The sequence below is a fragment of the Solanum tuberosum genome, unplaced genomic scaffold, assembly GCF_000226075.1.
Source record: "Solanum tuberosum cultivar DM 1-3 516 R44 unplaced genomic scaffold, SolTub_3.0 scf00580, whole genome shotgun sequence".
NCBI lineage: Eukaryota > Viridiplantae > Streptophyta > Magnoliopsida > Solanales > Solanaceae > Solanum > Solanum tuberosum.
In genome coordinates, this window is record NW_006239500.1 from 248986 (window position 1) to 269069 (window position 20084).

Genomic DNA, 20084 nt, shown 5'->3' on the forward strand with positions numbered 1-20084 from the left:
CCCTTCACCCCACCCACCCCCAAAATTCTCTATATCTAACAATGTATACATACACAAAAAGTGATACATTTATATTTATGTATACAACGAAAATGGAGAAGAAGATGACGAGTTACGTCGTCGTTTTGATCGCTTTGTGTTGTTGTGTTACTCCGGCGAGATCGGACGGTTCCGATCATAAGTACAAGGCCGGAGATCAGGTTACTATGTATGCTAACAAGGTTGGTCCTTTCCATAATCCAAGGTAATGTTTATACATTTGCGTTTAACATTTTTTGTAAAATAGATAATGTGAAGCTGAATTTGACATTTCGTGCAAATTTGTTTTTTTTTTCATGATCGAGTTATGTAATTTGTGCTTTTCTGGATTACAAAATGTAATATGTATTTGTACATATTGAGCTTCGGTAGATGTTATAATGGATAGAGTTACCTGGAATATATTCCGTTGAATTAATTGAGGTGCGTGCAAACTGAACCTAACATCAAAGAAAAAATGAAGTAGTTTGTGGTGTGTGTATATATGTGCATTGTCCCGAGCCGGAGTTATAATGTCCTTGGTTAATGAGTAGAAGTAAATTCATGATTTGAAGTTTATGGCTCAAGTTAATATACAATAATAACTGGGTGCATAGTTCGAGCCAAAGTTATAATGTCCTTGGTTAATGAGAGGTGGATTAGGATATGAAGTTTATAGGTTCGTGCAATGGTTTAAAGTTAATATCCAATAGTGATTGGGTTGGGTTCACAGTTGAAATATTTATAAATATTGAGTTAATTCTTAATGCATATATAGGGTCCGGGCAAAAGGTATTGAGTTCACGTGAACTTAGGTGACACTCTAGATCCGCTCTTGTTAATGAGTTAATGGTGCTGGACGGATTTGATGAATTTCTCTTGGTGAGATTAAGTTGAAGTCCCTGACAGAATTGATGAGCTAACCTTGCTACTTCAGTATCCTAAAAAAGAGCTAAAGATAAAAAATTGGGATATGTAGAATTTAAGACTAAATCTTTATGTAGCATCTTCTTAAAGGAAACAGCGCATTGCAACAATCAAATAAGGTCCCTTATGTTCGATACTTCGATTACATAAGTATATCAAGAGATTACTTGACACAGACATGGTGTGCAACCAGATAGAGAGTGATGATGCTATTTTAGGTGGACAATAATTCTACTGGCTTAAGTCATCTGAAAAGTTATATATTTCTCTGTATGTATGTAAGAATGCTTTTCGACTTTTCATGAAGATCGATAAAAAGTTAACGAAAGAGCAGTCGCTTTCTACTTTTGCCTTAGATTGATCCACAACAATGTAATTCTTGGTTTGCTCAATTTGTCCTTCTAATGGAATTTTAATAACTAAGTGCTATATAAGTTGTTAGAGGACTTCAAAAAAATTCTTTCTTCATGTTGGTATTATATTATATGAGAAAGTGAAAGAACAAAAGATTGTGTCTACGCATATGGATGTTTGAGCAAACTTAAGTACTGTCACCTCATAATAGTACAAACTGCAAACTTCACATTCAAAATGTTCCAAACAACTTTAAACGTCTTGATCAAAAAGAAAGATTAGTAGGAATCTTTAAAAAATTAAACCAGACATGCATGTTTGGCCCATGGAGTTGGTTTTGCATTTGCCTTGTCCTTTTATCTCCAACATGCAACTTTCTGTCCTTTCTTTGAGTCATTGCTGACAAAACGAGTCTCTTGATTTTTTCCTTACTGAACAAATTTGCAAGGCCATGCAGATAGATGTAGATAAGAAAAGATGGATCCAAAGCCTAGAGTGAAGAACAATGGGTTTTAACAAATTGACAAATTGGAAATTGATGTACTTACAAAATCTTTTATCCTTCTGTCACAACATTTTGTGTTGAAATTGATTAAATACAAATATATTTGCATTACATATGTCCTGTATTTCCTTTTTGTCTGTGGAATTAGCTCATGGATTGTTCTCTTTTTGCATTTTTCATTCAGTGAAACGTACCGTTTCTTTGATCTTCCCTTCTGTGCACCAGGTATGCAATCAATGCTGTAGTTTCCTTCGTTTAAGTCACTCTGTAGATTTTATGTTTCAAGCTTACCGAAGGATGTGTTTACAGCTCATGTGACTGAGAAAAAGGAAGCTCTTGGTGAAGTCTTGAATGGTGATCGATTGGTCAGTGCTCCTTACAAGCTCGACTTTATGTACGACAAGGACTCAGAAATAGTGTGCAAAAAGAAGTTGTCCAAGGAAGAAGTTTCTCAATTCCGTAGTGCCGTTGCAAAGGACTATTACTTCCAAATGTACTATGATGACTTGCCCATTTGGGGTTTCTTAGGGAAAGTCGATAAGGAGGGAAAAACAGATCCCAGCAAGTACAAATATTACCTGTTTAAACATCTCCATTTCGAGATCTTTTACAACAATGATCGTGTGGTTGAGATCAATGCCCGAACTGATCCTAATGCCTTGGTCGATATCACAGAGGACAAGGAAGTAGATGTTGACTTTGTGTACTCTGTGAAATGGAAGGAGTCAACTACTCCTTTTGAGAAGAGGATGGAAAAATACTCACAGTCGTCATCATTGCCACATCACTTGGAAATCCATTGGTTCTCAATTATCAACTCCTGTGTGACAGTTCTTCTCTTAACTGGTTTTCTCGCAACAATTCTTATGCGCGTTCTTAAGAATGACTTTGTCAAGTAAGTGGTATTTTAGTTAATATAGTTGGCTTGCCTACATTTGTTGGTCTTCCAAACAAGTTCTCTTTTGTGTATAAATTTGAATTATTTCTTAATCGATATTCAAGGTATGCACATGATGAGGAGGCAGCTGATGACCAAGAAGAAACTGGGTGGAAATACATTCATGGTGATGTTTTTAGGTATCCGAAGTACAAATCGTTGTTGGCTGCAGCACTTGGTTCTGGTACCCAACTCTTTACAATGTAAGTATATTTTATCTTGAAAATTTGTAATCTCAAGCATAGATGTCTCTAATGCTCTTTTCCTACTTAATTTCCAGGACCATCTTTATTTTCATTCTTGCACTAGTTGGTGTTTTCTATCCTTACAACCGCGGAGCTTTATTCACTGCACTGGTTGTCATATATGCTCTCACGTCTGGGATTGCTGGCTATACTGCATCTGCTTTCTACTGCCAACTAGAAGGAACAAACTGGGTATGTTTTCATGGCTCTAACACATCTCATTCTCATTTGAATCGATACTCTTTCTGTTATGACAATCTTTCAATTTTTGGACATGCCAAAATGTTTTAACACTTCCTTTATAGTATTTCCACAACTTTCGAGAATCCAATTTCATTAAATTATTCAACTATTAAATCTTGAATAATATAATAAGAAGTCAAAGCAACACCTTTAACTCTGTCTAGTCGAATAATGTATAATGAAATGGAGGGAATATTAATTTTGTCACCCCTAATTCTGAACTTTTTTGAACAATTAAAAGGAAAATCATCCCTTACTTTGATTATTTATTCACAATAGGGGATGAATCTGCGTTTATAATTCTTTTTCCTATCCTTGGTACCTTGTCACCACCCGTTGTCATTTGTTTAAAATCATTCTTCTCTAGCATTTTTTCTTGCGGGGGGGGGGGGGGGGAGAAAAAATTTTGTCACCCCTAATTCTGAACTTTTTTGAACAATTAAAAGGAAAATCATCCCTTACTTTGATTATTTATTCACAATAGGGGATGAATCTGCGTTTATAATTCTTTTTCCTATCCTTGGTACCTTGTCACCACCCGTTGTCATTTGTTTAAAATCATTCTTCTCTAGCATTTTTTCTTGCGGGGGGGGGGGGGGGGAATGAAGGTGTTATATAACAAGACGACTGAGTTTCCCGGCCTTGCCTGTGTAGTGAAGGGTCTAATTCTGTCCCCTTGCTTTTTTTGCCAATCATAGGGAATGAAAGACAATACTTTATGTCTCTGAAGTAAATTATTGAACTGTTGAAATGTATAAAATGTACTAGCTTTTAAATTAACCGTTGAAATGTGTAAGTTGCTTAAAAGCTATTGTCTTTCATTTCTGGAATCAGTTTTTAAGAGAACTATTCTATATCAGTATCTGCGGGTTAGTATTATTTGCCTAATTTCATCAAGTTAATTAAGATGATATGCTTTCCTTGAGTCGAGGGTCTATTGAAAACAACCTCTCTCTACCTCCCAAGTTGTATAGGGGTAAGGTCTGCGTACACTCTACCCTCCCCAGACCCCTCTTGTGGGTTACACTGGGTATGTTGTTGTTGTATTGTCAAGTTCATTGCTGTCTTAGCTAACGAAGCACAATAGCTGAAAATGGAAGTGTGCACAACAAAATAACAAGATGGTGTTGTTTGTGCCTTGCAGGTCAGGAACTTGATATTGACTGGGGCTTTGTTTTGTGGACCCCTGTTTCTCACATTCTGCTTTCTTAATTCCGTTGCTATCAGCTACACTGCCACTGCTGCGCTACCTTTTGGAACCATTGTGGTCATTTTTCTAATATGGGCTCTTGTAACATCACCTTTGCTCGTCTTGGGAGGGATAGCTGGAAAGAATAGCAAATCTGAGTTCCAAGCTCCTTGTCGTACCACCAAGTATCCAAGAGAGATCCCTCCATCACCTTGGTACCGTGGAACTATGCCTCAGATGGCAATGGCTGGGTTTTTGCCTTTTAGTGCCATATATATTGAACTTTACTACATATTTGCAAGTGTTTGGGGTCACAGAATTTACACAATTTACAGTATCTTGTTTATAGTTTTCATTATCCTTCTAATTGTCACCGCTTTTATAACCGTGGCATTGACATACTTCCAACTTGCTGCTGAAGATCACGAATGGTGGTGGAGGTACGTTGCTCCTTCACCTCTTTTGCATCAGCAATTCGGTTCTTCATTTCCAAGTAAAATGTGAAATGCAAGAATCACTTATTGATATTCGTTACGTTCATCATCTCTCTGCATACCGCGATACATTTGAGGTGGTTGACGATGATTTAAAGTCCTTAAACTTTTATATGTTATTTCTCCATGCAGGGCTTTCCTTTGTGGTGGATCAACTGGGCTGTTCATCTACGGATACTGCTTGTATTACTATTATGCACGTTCCGATATGACAGGGTTCATGCAAACCTCATTCTTCTTTGGGTACATGGCTTGCATCTGCTATGGTTTCTTTCTCATGCTCGGGTCTGTTGGTTTCCGTGCAGCCCTATTCTTTGTCCGTCACATATACCGATCAATCAAATGCGAGTAGAGTTGTTAGGTGGTCTTCCACATCTTACAGATTGCTTTCCAGATTCGGTATAGGGCGCAATCAGGTATCAAATAGGAGCATGTAGGATAATTCATTTTCTTGAGAGGAAGCTTGTATTATCATACACTGACAAAAAAATTTCATATGTAACTAGGCATTTTTCATTTGCAGCTCAAAAGTTTGCAACAACATACCTACGTGATGTTTGAGGAGGGTAGGATGTACGTAGAGTCGTAGACCTTACCCCTACAGCCTTACCTTTGTTAGGTAGAGATTATTTTCGGTAGATCCGCGGACAGCTGAAAACTCAGTTTTGTAGTAACATAATAGATTTTGATTTTGCTAATGCTATATAATCAGATAGTACTAGGTTAAGATGATCATCTGGTGAATATATTGTACTGGTTTCAAGGTCTTAAGCTAAGTATATTTATTGCCAACAATTCTTCTTTGTTAATCCTCTATTCCACTTTATTTGACACTATTTTCTTATTAGTACGTTTAGAAAAAAAATATCTTTTATAGTCATGTAATGTCATGCCACGTATAAGATCATAAGTTTCAGAAGATGGGCCTCCATTTGTTTGTACGTAATGTGTGTCCTAATCTTCATCAATAAGTGTTTTTTTTTTGTTACGATCACTTAATGAGTTTGAATAGATTTGATTGACTTTTTGTAACATAGTCAATGTAATGCCACTAAGATGTTTATTCAAAGATGTTAGTTCACCAATTCTATCCATTCATCCTTAATTCCTTATCAATATCACAATCACCTCTATTATCAACTATTGTCATTGTCGTCACCATTATCAACTATCACTACTCACAACTATCATTTTTAGCCACAACCACTACTGTTGTCAATTGCTACAATCGATCATCACCACTATTTATAATCATTAACACCAACTACAATTATCACCATCATCAGTCACCATTATATGTCATCAATTACCTTCAACATTCACCATCACCTTTTAGCTATCACTATCATAAATCATAACTATCAACCGTCACCATCAATCACTATTGTCAGTCACCATCACCATTAGATACTCTCATAACACTACCATAACCAATATCAACCCCAATTGACACCTACAACCACCACCGCTAGCCATAACTAATCAATCACCATATAATTTTTAAAAATATTTGTTGATATAATAGTAGATTAATTTTGATACTTTCTTAAATTTCATATTATTAAGTTTTAAATTAAGATAATTGTATTCATTTAAAAATCTCTCAATTTTTATTTAAATTTTATATCGAGTCAAACTATGATAGCAAAGTAAAACATATGAATACGCAAATATGGACCTATAATTTTACATGGATATTGAAGATTTCAAGGGGATTGAAACTACTGATTAATGAGACTACACATACTGTTATGATGTGTTACATAGACATTGGATGGTTGATTTAATGTTTCAAGCACACCTCATTCAATTTTAGGTGTTCAACGATCGTAAATCTGTATAAAATCCAACTAAATGAGTTTGGGTCGATCCCACAGAGAGTATAGCTCTATTTTGAATTCAAATATAAAGTTATAATGGGGACGTTTGTAGCTGAAGGAATCAATGTTTCAAGAAACTATGAACCAAACTTGAGGGCGTAATCACGATTCCAAACGAACAGCTTGCTTAGACTAGAAAACCACTTCAACAATTAAAATTAAACACTCAAATAAGGAGAAGATGCTTGGAGGATTGAATAACCAACTGCGAAGTTCAACTCAACGGGTGTAAATCACTAACCAAACATGTTAATTCGTCATGGGTAGAATGAACTTTAAGTAAGACACTTTTCTCTCGAACAATTACCTTATTGCCACTAAGTTCTTTTGAACCTCAAGGTACACCACAAGAGGACCAGCCCACAATCTCATCAAATCTACTCTCTCGAGCTAGATACAAGGGATGAATCTTGAGTTTCATTTTCTCAAGCTGAAACTATCATGACCCACTAGAGTATACAAATGTTTCCGTGATGTTTGTTTTTTCTACTCGACATTTGATACTCACGTTAAAGTTTGATTAAATTCAAGTTCGCACATTATAGGATTCGTTTCTAAGATCGACAACGCTTCAGACGATATTTTTTTCGTTCCCCAAAACTCAAACTCAAAACATCATATTAAAAATGAAAAAATCTCGATCAACAAGCTATTGCTATCTTACGAGTAGCATGCTATACTTTATTAATGCCTTTCTTTGATCTATTATAAGCAGCCGAGCGGAAGTAAATTTCTCTCTTTCTATTTACATAATATGAAACCTACCCGTACAACACATGTTATTATTTTGTTTTGTAATGGTTGTCTTTTCCTCTAGTGAAAAATATTCCAAAAGCCTCCTTCATTTTCAAGTCCCTTTGGCATTAATATTTTTGAACAACAAAACATTAATGGATCTTATGCCAAAATTGTTAAAGCTGTATTCACATTAATTAAATATCTGCATCACAATAATTATTTAGGAGAAAATTTAATAAGAAAATGTACAAATATAAAACAGTGAAAAATGATAAAAAGTGATATATTTATAAAGTTTCACTTTTTGATGTGCAGCTTTTAAGATTTGTCTCTGTGATAACTGCAGGGTGTCTGGAACTCACTTTACACCTTTTCATCAACTGTAAATAGGACTATTTTTTAAATTTATTATATTACATAATTTATTTGACTTTAAGTTCGTAAGTTCGAGTCAGATGGTAATTTTTTTTAAATTTGTTTTAAGAATATAGTAATTCACGAGTAGTGTTAATTTACTAGTCAAGAGATCGGTCTTAGAATACCGACAAAGGAAGAAGGTGAATACTATTTTGATTTCGATTTGAATGGAGAAAAAGATTATAATACGGTGAAAGTTATTGATTCAAATAATTTAGTGCATCAACCTATATATCAAGTATAGTTTCATAAGTGAAGTATGAGAATAATAAAGTATACGTAATCTTATTTTTATCTTTATAAGGTAAAGAGTCTGCTTTAGAAGTTATATACTTAGGCCAATACCAATAACATACTAAATATAATTGTGTACACTTCATTCTTTTCGACCGTCATTTATGACCTTAATTATAGTTTCATAACAGAGGTATGAGAAGAATGAAGTATACACAGATCTTATCCTTATCTTTATAAGAAAAAAAGACTGTTTTCAAAGTCATAGTTTGGTCAATACCAATAACATGCTAAATATAATTTTGAGTACACTTCACTCTTTTCAGATGTCATTTGTGACCCTAAGTATAGTTTCATAAGTGAGGTATGAGAAGAATGAAGTATCCACATATAATTAGGTCAAACCAACAACATACTAAATATATTAATTTTTTATACACTCTTCAGATGTCATTTGTGACCCTAAGTATAGTTTCATAAGTGAGGTATGAGAAGAATGAAGTATCCACATATAATTAGGTCAAACCAACAACATACTAAATATATTAATTTTTTATACACTCTTCAGATGTCATTTGTGACCCTAAGTATAGTTTCATAAGTGAGGTATGAGAAGAATGAAGTATCCACATATAATTAGGTCAAACCAACAACATACTAAATATATTAATTTTTTATACACTCTTCAGATGTCATTTGTGACCCTAAGTATAGTTTCATAAGTGAGGTATGAGAAGAATGAAGTATCCACATATAATTAGGTCAAACCAACAACATACTAAATATATTAATTTTTTATACACTCTTCAGATGTCATTTGTGACCCTAAGTATAGTTTCATAAGTGAGGTATGAGAAGAATGAAGTATCCACATATAATTAGGTCAAACCAACAACATACTAAATATATTAATTTTTTATACACTCTTCAGATGTCATTTGTGACCCTAAGTATAGTTTCATAAGTGGGATATGAAAAGAATGAAGTGTACACAAATCTTATCCTTATCTTTGTAAGGTAAATAGACTGTTTTCAAAGTCATATAGTTTGGTCAAACCAATAACATGGAGTACTAAATATAATAATTTTGTGTACATTTCACTCTTTTCATATGTCATTTGTGACCCAAGTATAGTTTCATAACTAAAGTATGAGAAGAATGAAATATACACGGATCCTATCCTTATCTTTATAAGATAAAAAGACTTTCAAAGTAATATAATTAGGTCAACCCAATAATATACTAAATATAATAATTCCGTATACACTCCACTCTTTTCAGACACCACTTATAACACTAAGTAGTTATTCTATATCATGTCATATAGTTAGTTCATGGAACTCAAAAATCATAACAACATAGCAATGAAATGGAAATGTAGTAGTTAGTCCACATTTAAAGATCTAAATGCCTTTATATTAAAAGCATACTATATAATAAAATTCATCAAATACTCTAGAACTCTCTCTTCTGCCACTACAATATATAAGTCTATGCATATATGATATGATGAGAGTTTTCAGAGAGTGAGGGGTCATATACTGTGTGTCTTGTCTAGGGTTGAAAATGACTAAAGCTTCTGCATACACTTACAAATCATGGCACTGAAAAACATGGCATTTTAATGAGCATTAAAATTGGAATAGTACTATTGATAAAGACACTAGAGTAATAATATGAGTAAAAAATAAAAATACATTAGTTTTTTAGTTCTATTTTCCAGCTTTTTCTTATATTCATTGGTCCACAAAAGTTAATTGAGACATATATATATAGCAAGTGATTTGGCTTCATATTCTTGTGTGATATTGAATGTTATGAAATAGACTTTATGGAATACATAGCTTTAATCCTATTTCCAGCCTTTTTTTGTACTCATCATTTGGTCCACCACTCAAGACCATATAATTGCCACGTGGCTTCTTATTCTTTTTTATGAAAATTGACTTTTCACATTTCGAGACGACGATCTATCAAAAATAATTTTTATTTCGCTACAAATTGCAGGCAGATAAGATTTGTGTACATTCCGCTCTTTTCAAATTTCACTTCTAAAATTGTATTGAGTGTATTGTTATTATTATTAGCAGATTTCGAGACGAAAATCTATCAAAAATAGTTTTTTTAAATCTAAAAATGCAGGCAAATAAGATATATTACATTTCATGCTCTTTAAATCTTACTTATGAGGTTACATTAAGTATGTTACTATTATTGTTGACTATTGATTTGGATATCACAACTAATAGATTGTTATAAGATAGGTAGAATTTCTTCGTCTTTAATTAACTAGATGTTTGGATTCAAGATTTGAGTATAAAAAAAAAATCTGCATGAAAAGTGTTTCTCCATTGTTAAGTCATACTTGACAAGTCTGAAATAATCGATGTTTCAATGCATATATCGAACACCAATAAAAAGAAATTCTCAAATATTGAAGGATTAATTATGTGGAGAGGAGGAAGTAGATAATTAATATCCATTTCATAGATATGTTCATGAATTTACTTAGGTTAGTTTTTATGAATTGATCAATAATAAATAAAATTATCTTCAAAAAATCTATCATAAAAGGCATTGCAAGAGATCTTCAGATACCTTCAAAAAGATATGAAAACCATTGAATATATACTTTCAACTTAATCCATATGATAAATTAATGATCCATTCTCATGAATTCAATAATTATAAACTTTAAATTTTTCATCAAAGAAGTTGTTACTCATAAAAATCTTGAAATTAAACCATAATATCTTTCGAGAAATGATATAATGAGATTCAACTAATTCAGATTAGCTTATCAGACCCCTTTAGATATTAGGGTTTTCAACATCAAGAGTAGATATATGTAAGAAATTACTAAAATTTAGAAGTATATAATGAATTCAATAATAAGAACCATATTCTAAATTCGTATTTGCGTATAATTAAACCAAACAAACAAATTGAAAAGATCGAGAACATGTAGAGGGCAAGATAAAAAAAAATTAAAATTATAAAACCAACTTTATTTAACTAAGTCTTACAATAAAACATAGTTTACATATATTGTTCACTCCTCATATAAAAAATCTAACTTCACTAGCATTTTTCATCATAACCACCAAAAGTAATTATTTCAACTACACTTGTTAAAAAAATAAAAAAAACTACTCAATTTTTTCATCATCTTCTATAAATGGAAGATGACAAATAATAATTATTAGTCATCAAAGTAGCATCTTTTGATGATGACACATTTTGAAATTGTTTATTATTACAAGAACTACATTTTATTATCTTCATGACATGTGATGATGATGATGAAGAAGAAGCACAAAAACTTTGTCTAATTTCCATTGCCTTTGCCATTTCATGATTGGCTAATTCAATCAAACACTTTGCTTCTTGTCTCTTCTCTATAGCCATTGCCTTTTCTTCCATTGCTATTTTGAGGATTTCATTTGCTTCACTTTTCAATCTTGATACTTGTGTTGTTGCCTCTTCAATGATTTCTTTGACTTCATCATTGTTTTGGACTATGTAATTATTATTGTGATGATAAACATGATCACTTTGACCAACAAATGATGACAAATGAGAATAATTGTGTGTGTTTTGGTTATAATAATTTGGAGAAGTGAAAAGTTCAAGATCAAGATTAGGCAATATTCTTGAATATTGATCATGTGAGATATGAGTAGTAGTAGTTGTTGTAGTAGGCAAGAAAATTGGTTTTGGTATTTGCACATCATGGCATTCTTTAGTAGTTGTACTTTGTGGTTTGCATGAATCTTGATGCTCAATAAATGTTTCAACTCTGAAAAAAAATGCAATAAAATGGGAGAAAAAAAGTAGATTAATTTGAAGAAGGTATATATATATAGAACATACTATAATTCAAATTCACTATCAGAAAAATTGCTAATTTTTTTATTAAAAGAATTTCTAACAAAATCTATCAGAATTTGACTCATTATGCCAAATTTTGACATAATATATGTCGAAAATTAGTGATTTTCTGATAATAATTCCACTATATTGTTTGAGGTAAGTGAATTTTATCTTGATCACCTTATAGTACTCATGTTTTTAACTAAATATGTAGTACCCTTACAAGACATATTCATTAGTAACATGGTAATCTCATCTTGATATATGTGTATAATATATATAAGATAGTATATATTTTATTTTTTACCCTATTAAATCACCTAAAAGATACTTACAAATAATAGTTCATACACAAAAGAAATTACTACAAAGAAAAGAGGAGGAATTAGCTACTATCAATTTATATCGCTAAACAATGAAAATTCATGGTTTGCTAATTCTATTTAACGACATACTAATAACATTTTACAAAGAGACGATCTTATTAGCTACAGACTATTTAGTAATTGATTAACCAGCTACAAATTTCATTTAATTCTTAATTTTTTTAGTAGCATGTTTAATATAACCTAGAAAATAAGACATGTTAATTACTTACTTCTTGCAACATATTAAGATACACTGATAAAAATTACAATAACAACAACATATTCAGTGGAATTTGAATAGGACGTGGTGTGTATAGACTGTTTTTTATAAACCCTCGACTCAAGTAAAACATAACACACAAATATAAATGGATAAAACTAAGAAGATGAATTACTACAACAACAACTTATTTAGTGGAATCTGAATAGGACATGGTGTGCATGCAACCTTACTCCTATATGAAGATAAATATATTGTTTTTTTATAAACCTTCGACTCAAGTAAAATAGAACACAAATATATAAATGGATAGAATTAAGAAGATGAATTTACCTAGAGAAAACTCTTCCACAATCACAAGAATGGCCTCTAGTACCACAAGTTTTGATGTGAGCTTTATAATCTGATTGAACAGCATAACCTTTGTTGCATTTTTGACAAATCCATTGTTTGTAATTACTATGTTTTCTTCTAAAATGTTTTTTGATTCCAACAAGATCACCTAGTGCATGACAAGGATCATGGTGCACACAACTTGGTTCTGGACACACATATACTCTCTTCTTAATCACTTGATCCATCTCATTTTTCTCTTCTTCCTGATCACATTGAAAATATAATTAAGTAAATAAAATTATATTTTTGATTTATAACAAAAAAATAAAAAATTAACATATATAATCATATAATGTAACATGTTATTTTCTATTCGTTCTAATTTGTGTGACAATGTTTGACTGAGGACTAAAGTCTAAAAAAGAAATACTTTTGAAAATTATTGTTGAAAACTAAGCTTTAGAAATTTATGTGGTTATTATAAATCATTTCAATAAGAATAAACAGAGAAATTTAATTAAAAATGAATTACTATTTCTAAATACTGAAATGTGTCGTTCTTGATAAAGAAAGAAAAAAGAAGAACTTCATGACTTGCACGTGAGGAGATGTGTTGAAATATACGGTATAATTTAGTAAGTTCTTAAAATTTTATTCTTATCATATCTTTCTCGGCCTTGTGGCTAAGATCAAGTGTAACATCTGTTCTTATCAGCTTAGTATCTAATATGTGAATTGTCGGTTCACACATGATATTAACTCAATTATCAAAAGGGGAAGACCACCCCTCTTTAAAAGAAGAACTTGTGTTCTATCGAACAGTTTAAGATTTTAGATGAGACGATATTGATGACGTAATTATACATAAATTAAATACCTTCTTCTTCAACTTCCATGGAACCTTATGGCGACGACGATGCATTTGAAGATTTTGCTCTCTTTGAAAGCTAAGATTGCAGATTTCACAAACGTAACGATCAGATTCCATTAACATCTCAGCTGTTAGATACACAACTTGTGCATCGGGATCTGTGCAAATTTGTAAATTCAATTACGAGTTCAACAGAATTCAGTAGTATTCTTATATAAGTCGAACAACCCTAACCATATGTGTGTTAACAATAGTAGCGGAGCCAGTAATTCTAACTCGTGAATTCCAAAAAAAATAAAATACTAAGCTTAAGAAAATTCAAAAATTAAATTTATACAATATAATTTTCAGACGAAAAGGGCTTTATCAACTAAACCTCTTCCTTTACCTTTAGCTCCGCCCTTGATTATATAGATAAGGTTAAATAATCATAACCCATCTTTCTCATCTATAGCGTTTAAATTCTGAATTAAAAAACACAAGGTCGGAACTCGGAGCAAGAAAAAGCCAGAACGAGGTTCATCTGAATTCTTTTTGTCAGAAAATTACACTGATAGATAATGAATCCTCTGATGAAAATTCTGCTTCCGCCACTGACTGAACATGTTGATCAATTTAGAGTTAAAATGGACACACGAGCTAAAACTCAAGTGTTCCACAACATTATCTCACATATAAGTACCATTCTTCATATATTTATGTAAATTAATTAAAGTAAAGAAAATATACAAATTAATTAATTAATTAAAAAAATATATACCTGGAGTACCAGCAGGTCTTCTTTTTCTTTTGATAATAAAACCATTTTCTGGAGAAGAAAATGGATCAGAATAATTAGAAGGAGCACCAAACAAGAAAGAGTTGCTAGTTAGCATGGAGAGAGAGAGAAAGAGATATATTCAATATGATGAAATGTTGATTTTTTGCTTCTTAGCTTTTTCTATATAGATGGATAGATGGGGAGAACCAGTTAAATAAAACCAATATATATAGTACGATAACAATATATTTGGTGTAATAGTATATGTAGTACGATAAGAATATATCTAGTATAATTGTATGACGGGTTGAAATATGTGTACCCTTAGAAAGGGTAGGTGTATGTAATTTTATCCTTACCAATATATAGTACCACAATAATATAGTCAGTGTAATCAAACAACTGAAATATGAAAAGGGTGGGTATACACAATTTTATCCTTACCAATATATAGTATGCCAGTAATATATTCAGTGTAATTAACAACTGAAATATGAAAATGTACAGTGGGTGTATGCAATCTTATAACTATCAATATATAGTACGGCAATAATATATTTAGTATAATCTCATGACTGATTGAAATATGTGTGCCCCTAGAAAGGGTAGGTGTATGCAATTTTATCCTTACCAATATATATAGTACGATAATAATATATTTAGTGTAATCACATAATTAAAATATGAAGATAGTGGGTGTAAGCAATATTTTAAGTACTATCAATATATAGTATGACAATAATATATCTAGTATAATCGCATGACCGGCTAAAATATGTGCACCCCTTGAAAGGGCAGGTGTATGCAATTTTATCCTTAACAATATATAGTAGGACAACAATATGTTCAGTGTAATCGCACAATTGAAATATGCAAGTAGTGAGTGTATGCAATCTTATAAATAGCTATCGATATATAGTACGATAATAATATATCTAGTATAACCGCACGACTGACCAGAATATGTATACCAATAGAAAGGGTAGATGTATGCAATTTTGTCCTTACCAATATATATAGTACGATAATAATATATTCAGCATAATCGCACGACTGACAAAATATGTGTGTCCCTAGAAAGAGTAGGTGTATATATGCAATTTCATCCTTACCAATATATAGTACGATAATAATATATATGATATAATGGAAAAGATAGGTGTACACACACAATTAGAAAATGAAAAGAGAGTGTACGCAACAACCTTACCCCTAAATTTTTTTATTTTTTTTTCACCCTCCCCTAGGAGCTCCCACCCCTTTTGCTCCCTTGGTGACTCGAACTCGCAATCTTCGGGTTGGAAGTGAGGGGTGCTTACATCCGAGCAACTCCCTCTCGTCCTTACCCCTAAAAATATATAGTACGATTCTACATGTGTTTTCTTTTCTTAAAACAAAAGAGAAAGTGAGTTTAACTAAGTTTATTATATAATTAAATTCGTGTATATTTATTTATGGTTTATTTATGAATTTACTTCTTATAAACAAATTATATATTATACTCAATATGATTAAACAGAATTAGTGACAAATATTTTAAAGCAATTTAATTGTAGTAATTATAATTTTTTTTTAGTAATTCGATTATTTTGTTTTTCTTATATTATTAATGCATAAAATTTAAACTCATAAAATGACATGGGAAAATGACGCAATAAACATTAATTGATAACTTTATAAAAATAATAATTGATCTGCTATAATAGATTAATTATATTTATAGTGTATAAAAAGAAAAAAAAGACTATTAATACATTAGTACTAATATTTAATTTCAAAACTTATCTCACTATTCTTTTCTTAATATATAAGTAGCACAAATATTTTTGTATTAATTAGACGTACTAATTTGTACTCTAATAAGTGAAAATTCCCTTGAGATTTGACATTTGTACAAGTACCTAAAATAGGACCAAACATCTTTTCTTGTCTAAATAAAAAAATCTTTTTTTAGTGATACGAAATGTGGGAGCATGATTTATTTTTTTATACGGTTAATAAGATATTTTCATTTCGATTTTTGGGAATAAAAAAAAGCTATAGGAAATATTGTCCCGAGAAATAGGCCATATAATATGTGAATTCAAATTTAATCAAACTCAATATAAATATTAAATACCTAAAAAGAACTTTTTTTTGGTAGTTGGGAAATCACTATTCACTAATTATAAAAAGCCAAAGTGGAAATGATTGTTTTTGTACAAAATTGGTGAAAATGAGTCCTCTACTTTATTGGTTTCATATTCTGTCTATGTTATGAATTTTCGCGTGGTAGTTTTTATTACAAATTTATTTATGTTGATATGGTGATGAGGTGATAATTAAGGTAAAAACAAACAGAGGATTTATCGAAATTATTTTTCTACTTCATAAAAATAAAATAAGGTGTAAGTAATGAAATTTATTTCTTTGGTTTTATATTAGTTGTTCAGATTCTCTTTATATATATATTTCTTTAAAATGTATCAATAAAAAAAAAAAACTATTTTACTAATTTATTCATAAGAAATTTTAAACTTGTTTATGGTTGAAAAAAATAAATTAAAAAAGGTAAAATAAGAAAAATTTAATTAATTTTATTCTGGTTTTATAAATTGAGAAGTACTTCCTTCGTCCATTTTTGTCCATATTTAACTTGACACCCTTTAAGAAGTAAAACAATACATTGTAATTTTATTATATCACCCTTTATAATAGATTCATGTCTTGAAAAATTACTATAATTAATAATAAGAACAAATTAAAAATTATAGGATAAATCTCTTGATTTGTTAAACTGAATATCTATTTTAATATAATTATTTTTAATATAATGGATATAAGTAGAGATGGAGGAAGAGAATAACTTGGGACAACTATCTGATAGAGGTAAATAAATCAATTTTATTGGTTTAACAGTTTATCCAACAATTATTGATCTAATAATTAAACACAATAATTATTTATCATAAACAAGTGTTCAATTATGGAAGAACTAATTAAGACAAGTCGAAAAGGTTTTGTCAATTTTCATTTTCCTAATCTATAGTTCATGATTAATTTCATTTCATATATAATTTAGCCTTGATAATGACTTGACTTATATTGTTCAACAAACAAAAAATTAATTAAGTGCTAATCAATTAACCTAACAACATAAACATAAAAATTGTCCCTATTTGGCTCTTTGGAACCAAACAAGATAACATGAGACTTCAACTATTTGTTTATTATTATTATTATAGAAATAAATTGATGCCACAAACTCTTGACTTTTATTTCTTCGTCGACATCATATAATATATGTTTAGAAAAATAAATGGAAGTTTTTTATCAATTTTTTTTTCTTGTAATCGAGAATGAAGTTATTATTATTATTTATATATCAAACCATGAATTAGTTATTATTTTCAATTTTTTTTTGGAAAAAATCCTGAATATTTATCTTAGAGAAATTTGGAGAAAATGACAACAAATGCTAAACTTATTCATCAAGAAAATATATAAATATAGTAGGTTATATTATTAATTGAACATTTTGAGAAACAAAAACTCGTTAAATTAATTAATTTAAAGTTTCCATTGGGGTTCATCACCATTAGAAATTGACTTGTCAAAAACATTTTCGATGATTTTTTCTTAAAAAATCAAATATTTTTGAGAGTGTTTCCGACGATAAAGTAATGAATACTCTAAAGTAATTCTAAGGTGGCTCTCCGCTTCTATATATGTTATGGAATAATTTTTGTTATGAGTGTGTCAAAATATTAAACGATAAAAATAGTATAGTACATTAAGTAGTAGTACAAAATTTGTTTTTAAAAATCGAAACATGAGGTCGTGGTTTCAAACAAAGCCTTAAATAAAAGTGAAGGACCAAGTTGCTGCAGGTGCAATTATAATCTATGTCTTGGATCTGAAAACATATCATTTGTTTGGATGTGAAAAATAAATAATAATAATAAATAAAATAAAATATATATAGTATATATATAATTAGATTTGTATTAATATGAGTTGTAGAGGGATGATTGAAAATATTCTTTCGTCCTTAAACATAAGTTTCGTGAGATTTGAGTTTATGAGAATGGAAAAAAAAATCTTGTTGAAAGCACTGCAACAGAAATGGACTCTGCAATGTACGAACTCGAATTTAGTCGTGATGGAATGATTGAGATCCCTCCAGCCTTAACCAGATATCTTAGATTCGAGTCTTGAAATTCTATTGGGAGCACCGTCTTAGAAATGGACTGTGCAATCAGGAGCGGAGCTAAGTGGGGGTTCGTGGGTTCGGACGAACCCAATAGCTTTTCCGTAGATCATGTATTTGTATTAGAAAATTAAATAAACATATATGTAAATTAACTTGTGAATCCCTAACAAAACTGATTGACGGCTCAGTGGTAAAGAAGAGATTGTGGAAATGCTCTCCACGCTAGAGTTGTGGGTTCAAACTCCACTAAAATTTAGAACCCTAAACTCTTAATCCTGGTTCTGTCTCTGTAATGATGCAATGCGCAAATTCAGATTTAGCAGAGCTTAATGCATGCAAATATTGGGAACCGAATAAAAAACAAAACAAAAAAAATAAATTGAATTTTACTAACATGAGTTATGGTAGATGGTTCAGATCGCTCCATCCTTAATCAGAAATTTTGAATTTGAACCTTAGAACTTCATTAGTAATGTTGCCCTAGTAATAGACTTTGCAATACATGAATCCAAATTTAATCGAGTTCAATACAAATACCGAGTATGATGAGAAACCAAAAAAACAAAAACAAAATTGAATTTCAGATTAGTTGTTTTCTAGTGTTTGTAAAGGACCCCCACCCCACCCCACTCCCACTCCCCCACACCCTACCCCTATTGAAAGAGTATATATATTCTTACATAAATAAATAATTTAGATTCTCTAATCGATGCAGCATATTACAAAGAATGAATGTCTTCGTCAGTCTATCAATTATATGTTCCCTTACTCATTATCATCAAGATACCTTTTTTGGTAAATTCATTTTTTTTTTATCGATAACATATCACATGAATAATTAAGTGATAAAATATTTAGTACTTGTATAGAAATTTGTGCTATTCACAAAAAAAAGACAAAATATATGTTTCAATTGGTTGAAAGTTAAATACGTTGAATCTTATATCATAAGAATTAAAATCAGAATTTAATTAACCAAAATAAACATTCTTGATGAAGATAATAATTAACCTGTTATTATGTAACAAAATTCAGTATTAATATAAAAAAAAATTACACTGTCTTATGTAATTTAATTTAAATCCTTTTCTTTTTTGTTCTTTACAAACTATTTTGAAATGCGTTGATTGAGCCGGATATTTAGAAATAATGTTTCTACCTCTAAAAGATAGAAATAAAATTTATATATACTTTATTCTAATTAATTTTTTTCCGTAGAATTACATTGAGTATATTATTGGAGAAACTATGTAATTAGATAGACGTCACTATCATATATATA

General features: G+C 30.7%; 2 protein-coding genes across 3 annotated transcripts; one reads left to right on the forward strand and one right to left on the reverse strand.

Annotated features, from left to right (window-relative positions):
• The first annotated feature begins 86 nt into the window (after positions 1–86).
• On the forward strand, positions 87–5715 carry LOC102595313 (transmembrane 9 superfamily member 3-like). Of its 2 annotated transcripts, none has more exons than XM_006365800.2 (8): positions 87–244; positions 1989–2029; positions 2114–2699; positions 2807–2944; positions 3022–3178; positions 4374–4858; positions 5045–5328; positions 5419–5715. In XM_006365800.2, exons 1-7 carry the CDS (start codon positions 93–95, stop codon positions 5262–5264), a joined length of 1779 nt encoding a protein of 592 aa, XP_006365862.2. In that variant the 5' UTR covers positions 87–92; the 3' UTR covers positions 5265–5328; positions 5419–5715. The 2 variants fall into 2 exon arrangements, with proteins under 2 accessions (XP_006365862.2, XP_015160111.1); XM_015304625.1 differs by having other exon boundaries at positions 5436–5715.
• Positions 5716–11193: 5478 nt separating this feature from the next.
• LOC102595645 (protein SHOOT GRAVITROPISM 5-like) lies at positions 11194–14784 on the reverse strand. The gene is made up of 4 exons (XM_006365801.2): positions 14611–14784; positions 13857–14008; positions 12977–13242; positions 11194–11981 (listed from the first exon to the last, which is right to left on the reverse strand). The coding sequence occupies exons 1-4, from the start codon at positions 14723–14725 to the stop codon at positions 11348–11350; spliced, it is 1167 nt and encodes a 388-aa protein (XP_006365863.1). The 5' UTR covers positions 14726–14784; the 3' UTR covers positions 11194–11347.
• Positions 14785–20084: the final 5300 nt, after the last annotated feature.

What these genes read in the sequence shown, in the direction of transcription:
- LOC102595313 (XM_006365800.2), top strand. Translation starts at nt 93, where the DNA reads ATGGAGAAGAAGATGACGAGTTACGTCGTCGTTTTGATCGCTTTGTGT. An exon ending in GGTACCCAACTCTTTACAAT is followed by an intron (nt 2,945 to 3,021) that starts GTAAGTATATTT and finishes CTTAATTTCCAG; the next exon opens with GACCATCTTTATTTTCATTC. An exon ending in GATCACGAATGGTGGTGGAG is followed by an intron (nt 4,859 to 5,044) that starts GTACGTTGCTCC and finishes TTCTCCATGCAG; the next exon opens with GGCTTTCCTTTGTGGTGGAT.
- LOC102595645 (XM_006365801.2), bottom strand. Translation starts at nt 14,725, where the DNA reads ATGCTAACTAGCAACTCTTTCTTGTTTGGTGCTCCTTCTAATTATTCT. An exon ending in AAGACCTGCTGGTACTCCAG is followed by an intron (nt 14,009 to 14,610) that starts GTATATATTTTT and finishes AAATTTGCACAG; the next exon opens with ATCCCGATGCACAAGTTGTG. An exon ending in TGTGGAAGAGTTTTCTCTAG is followed by an intron (nt 11,982 to 12,976) that starts GTAAATTCATCT and finishes ATTTTTTTTCAG; the next exon opens with AGTTGAAACATTTATTGAGC.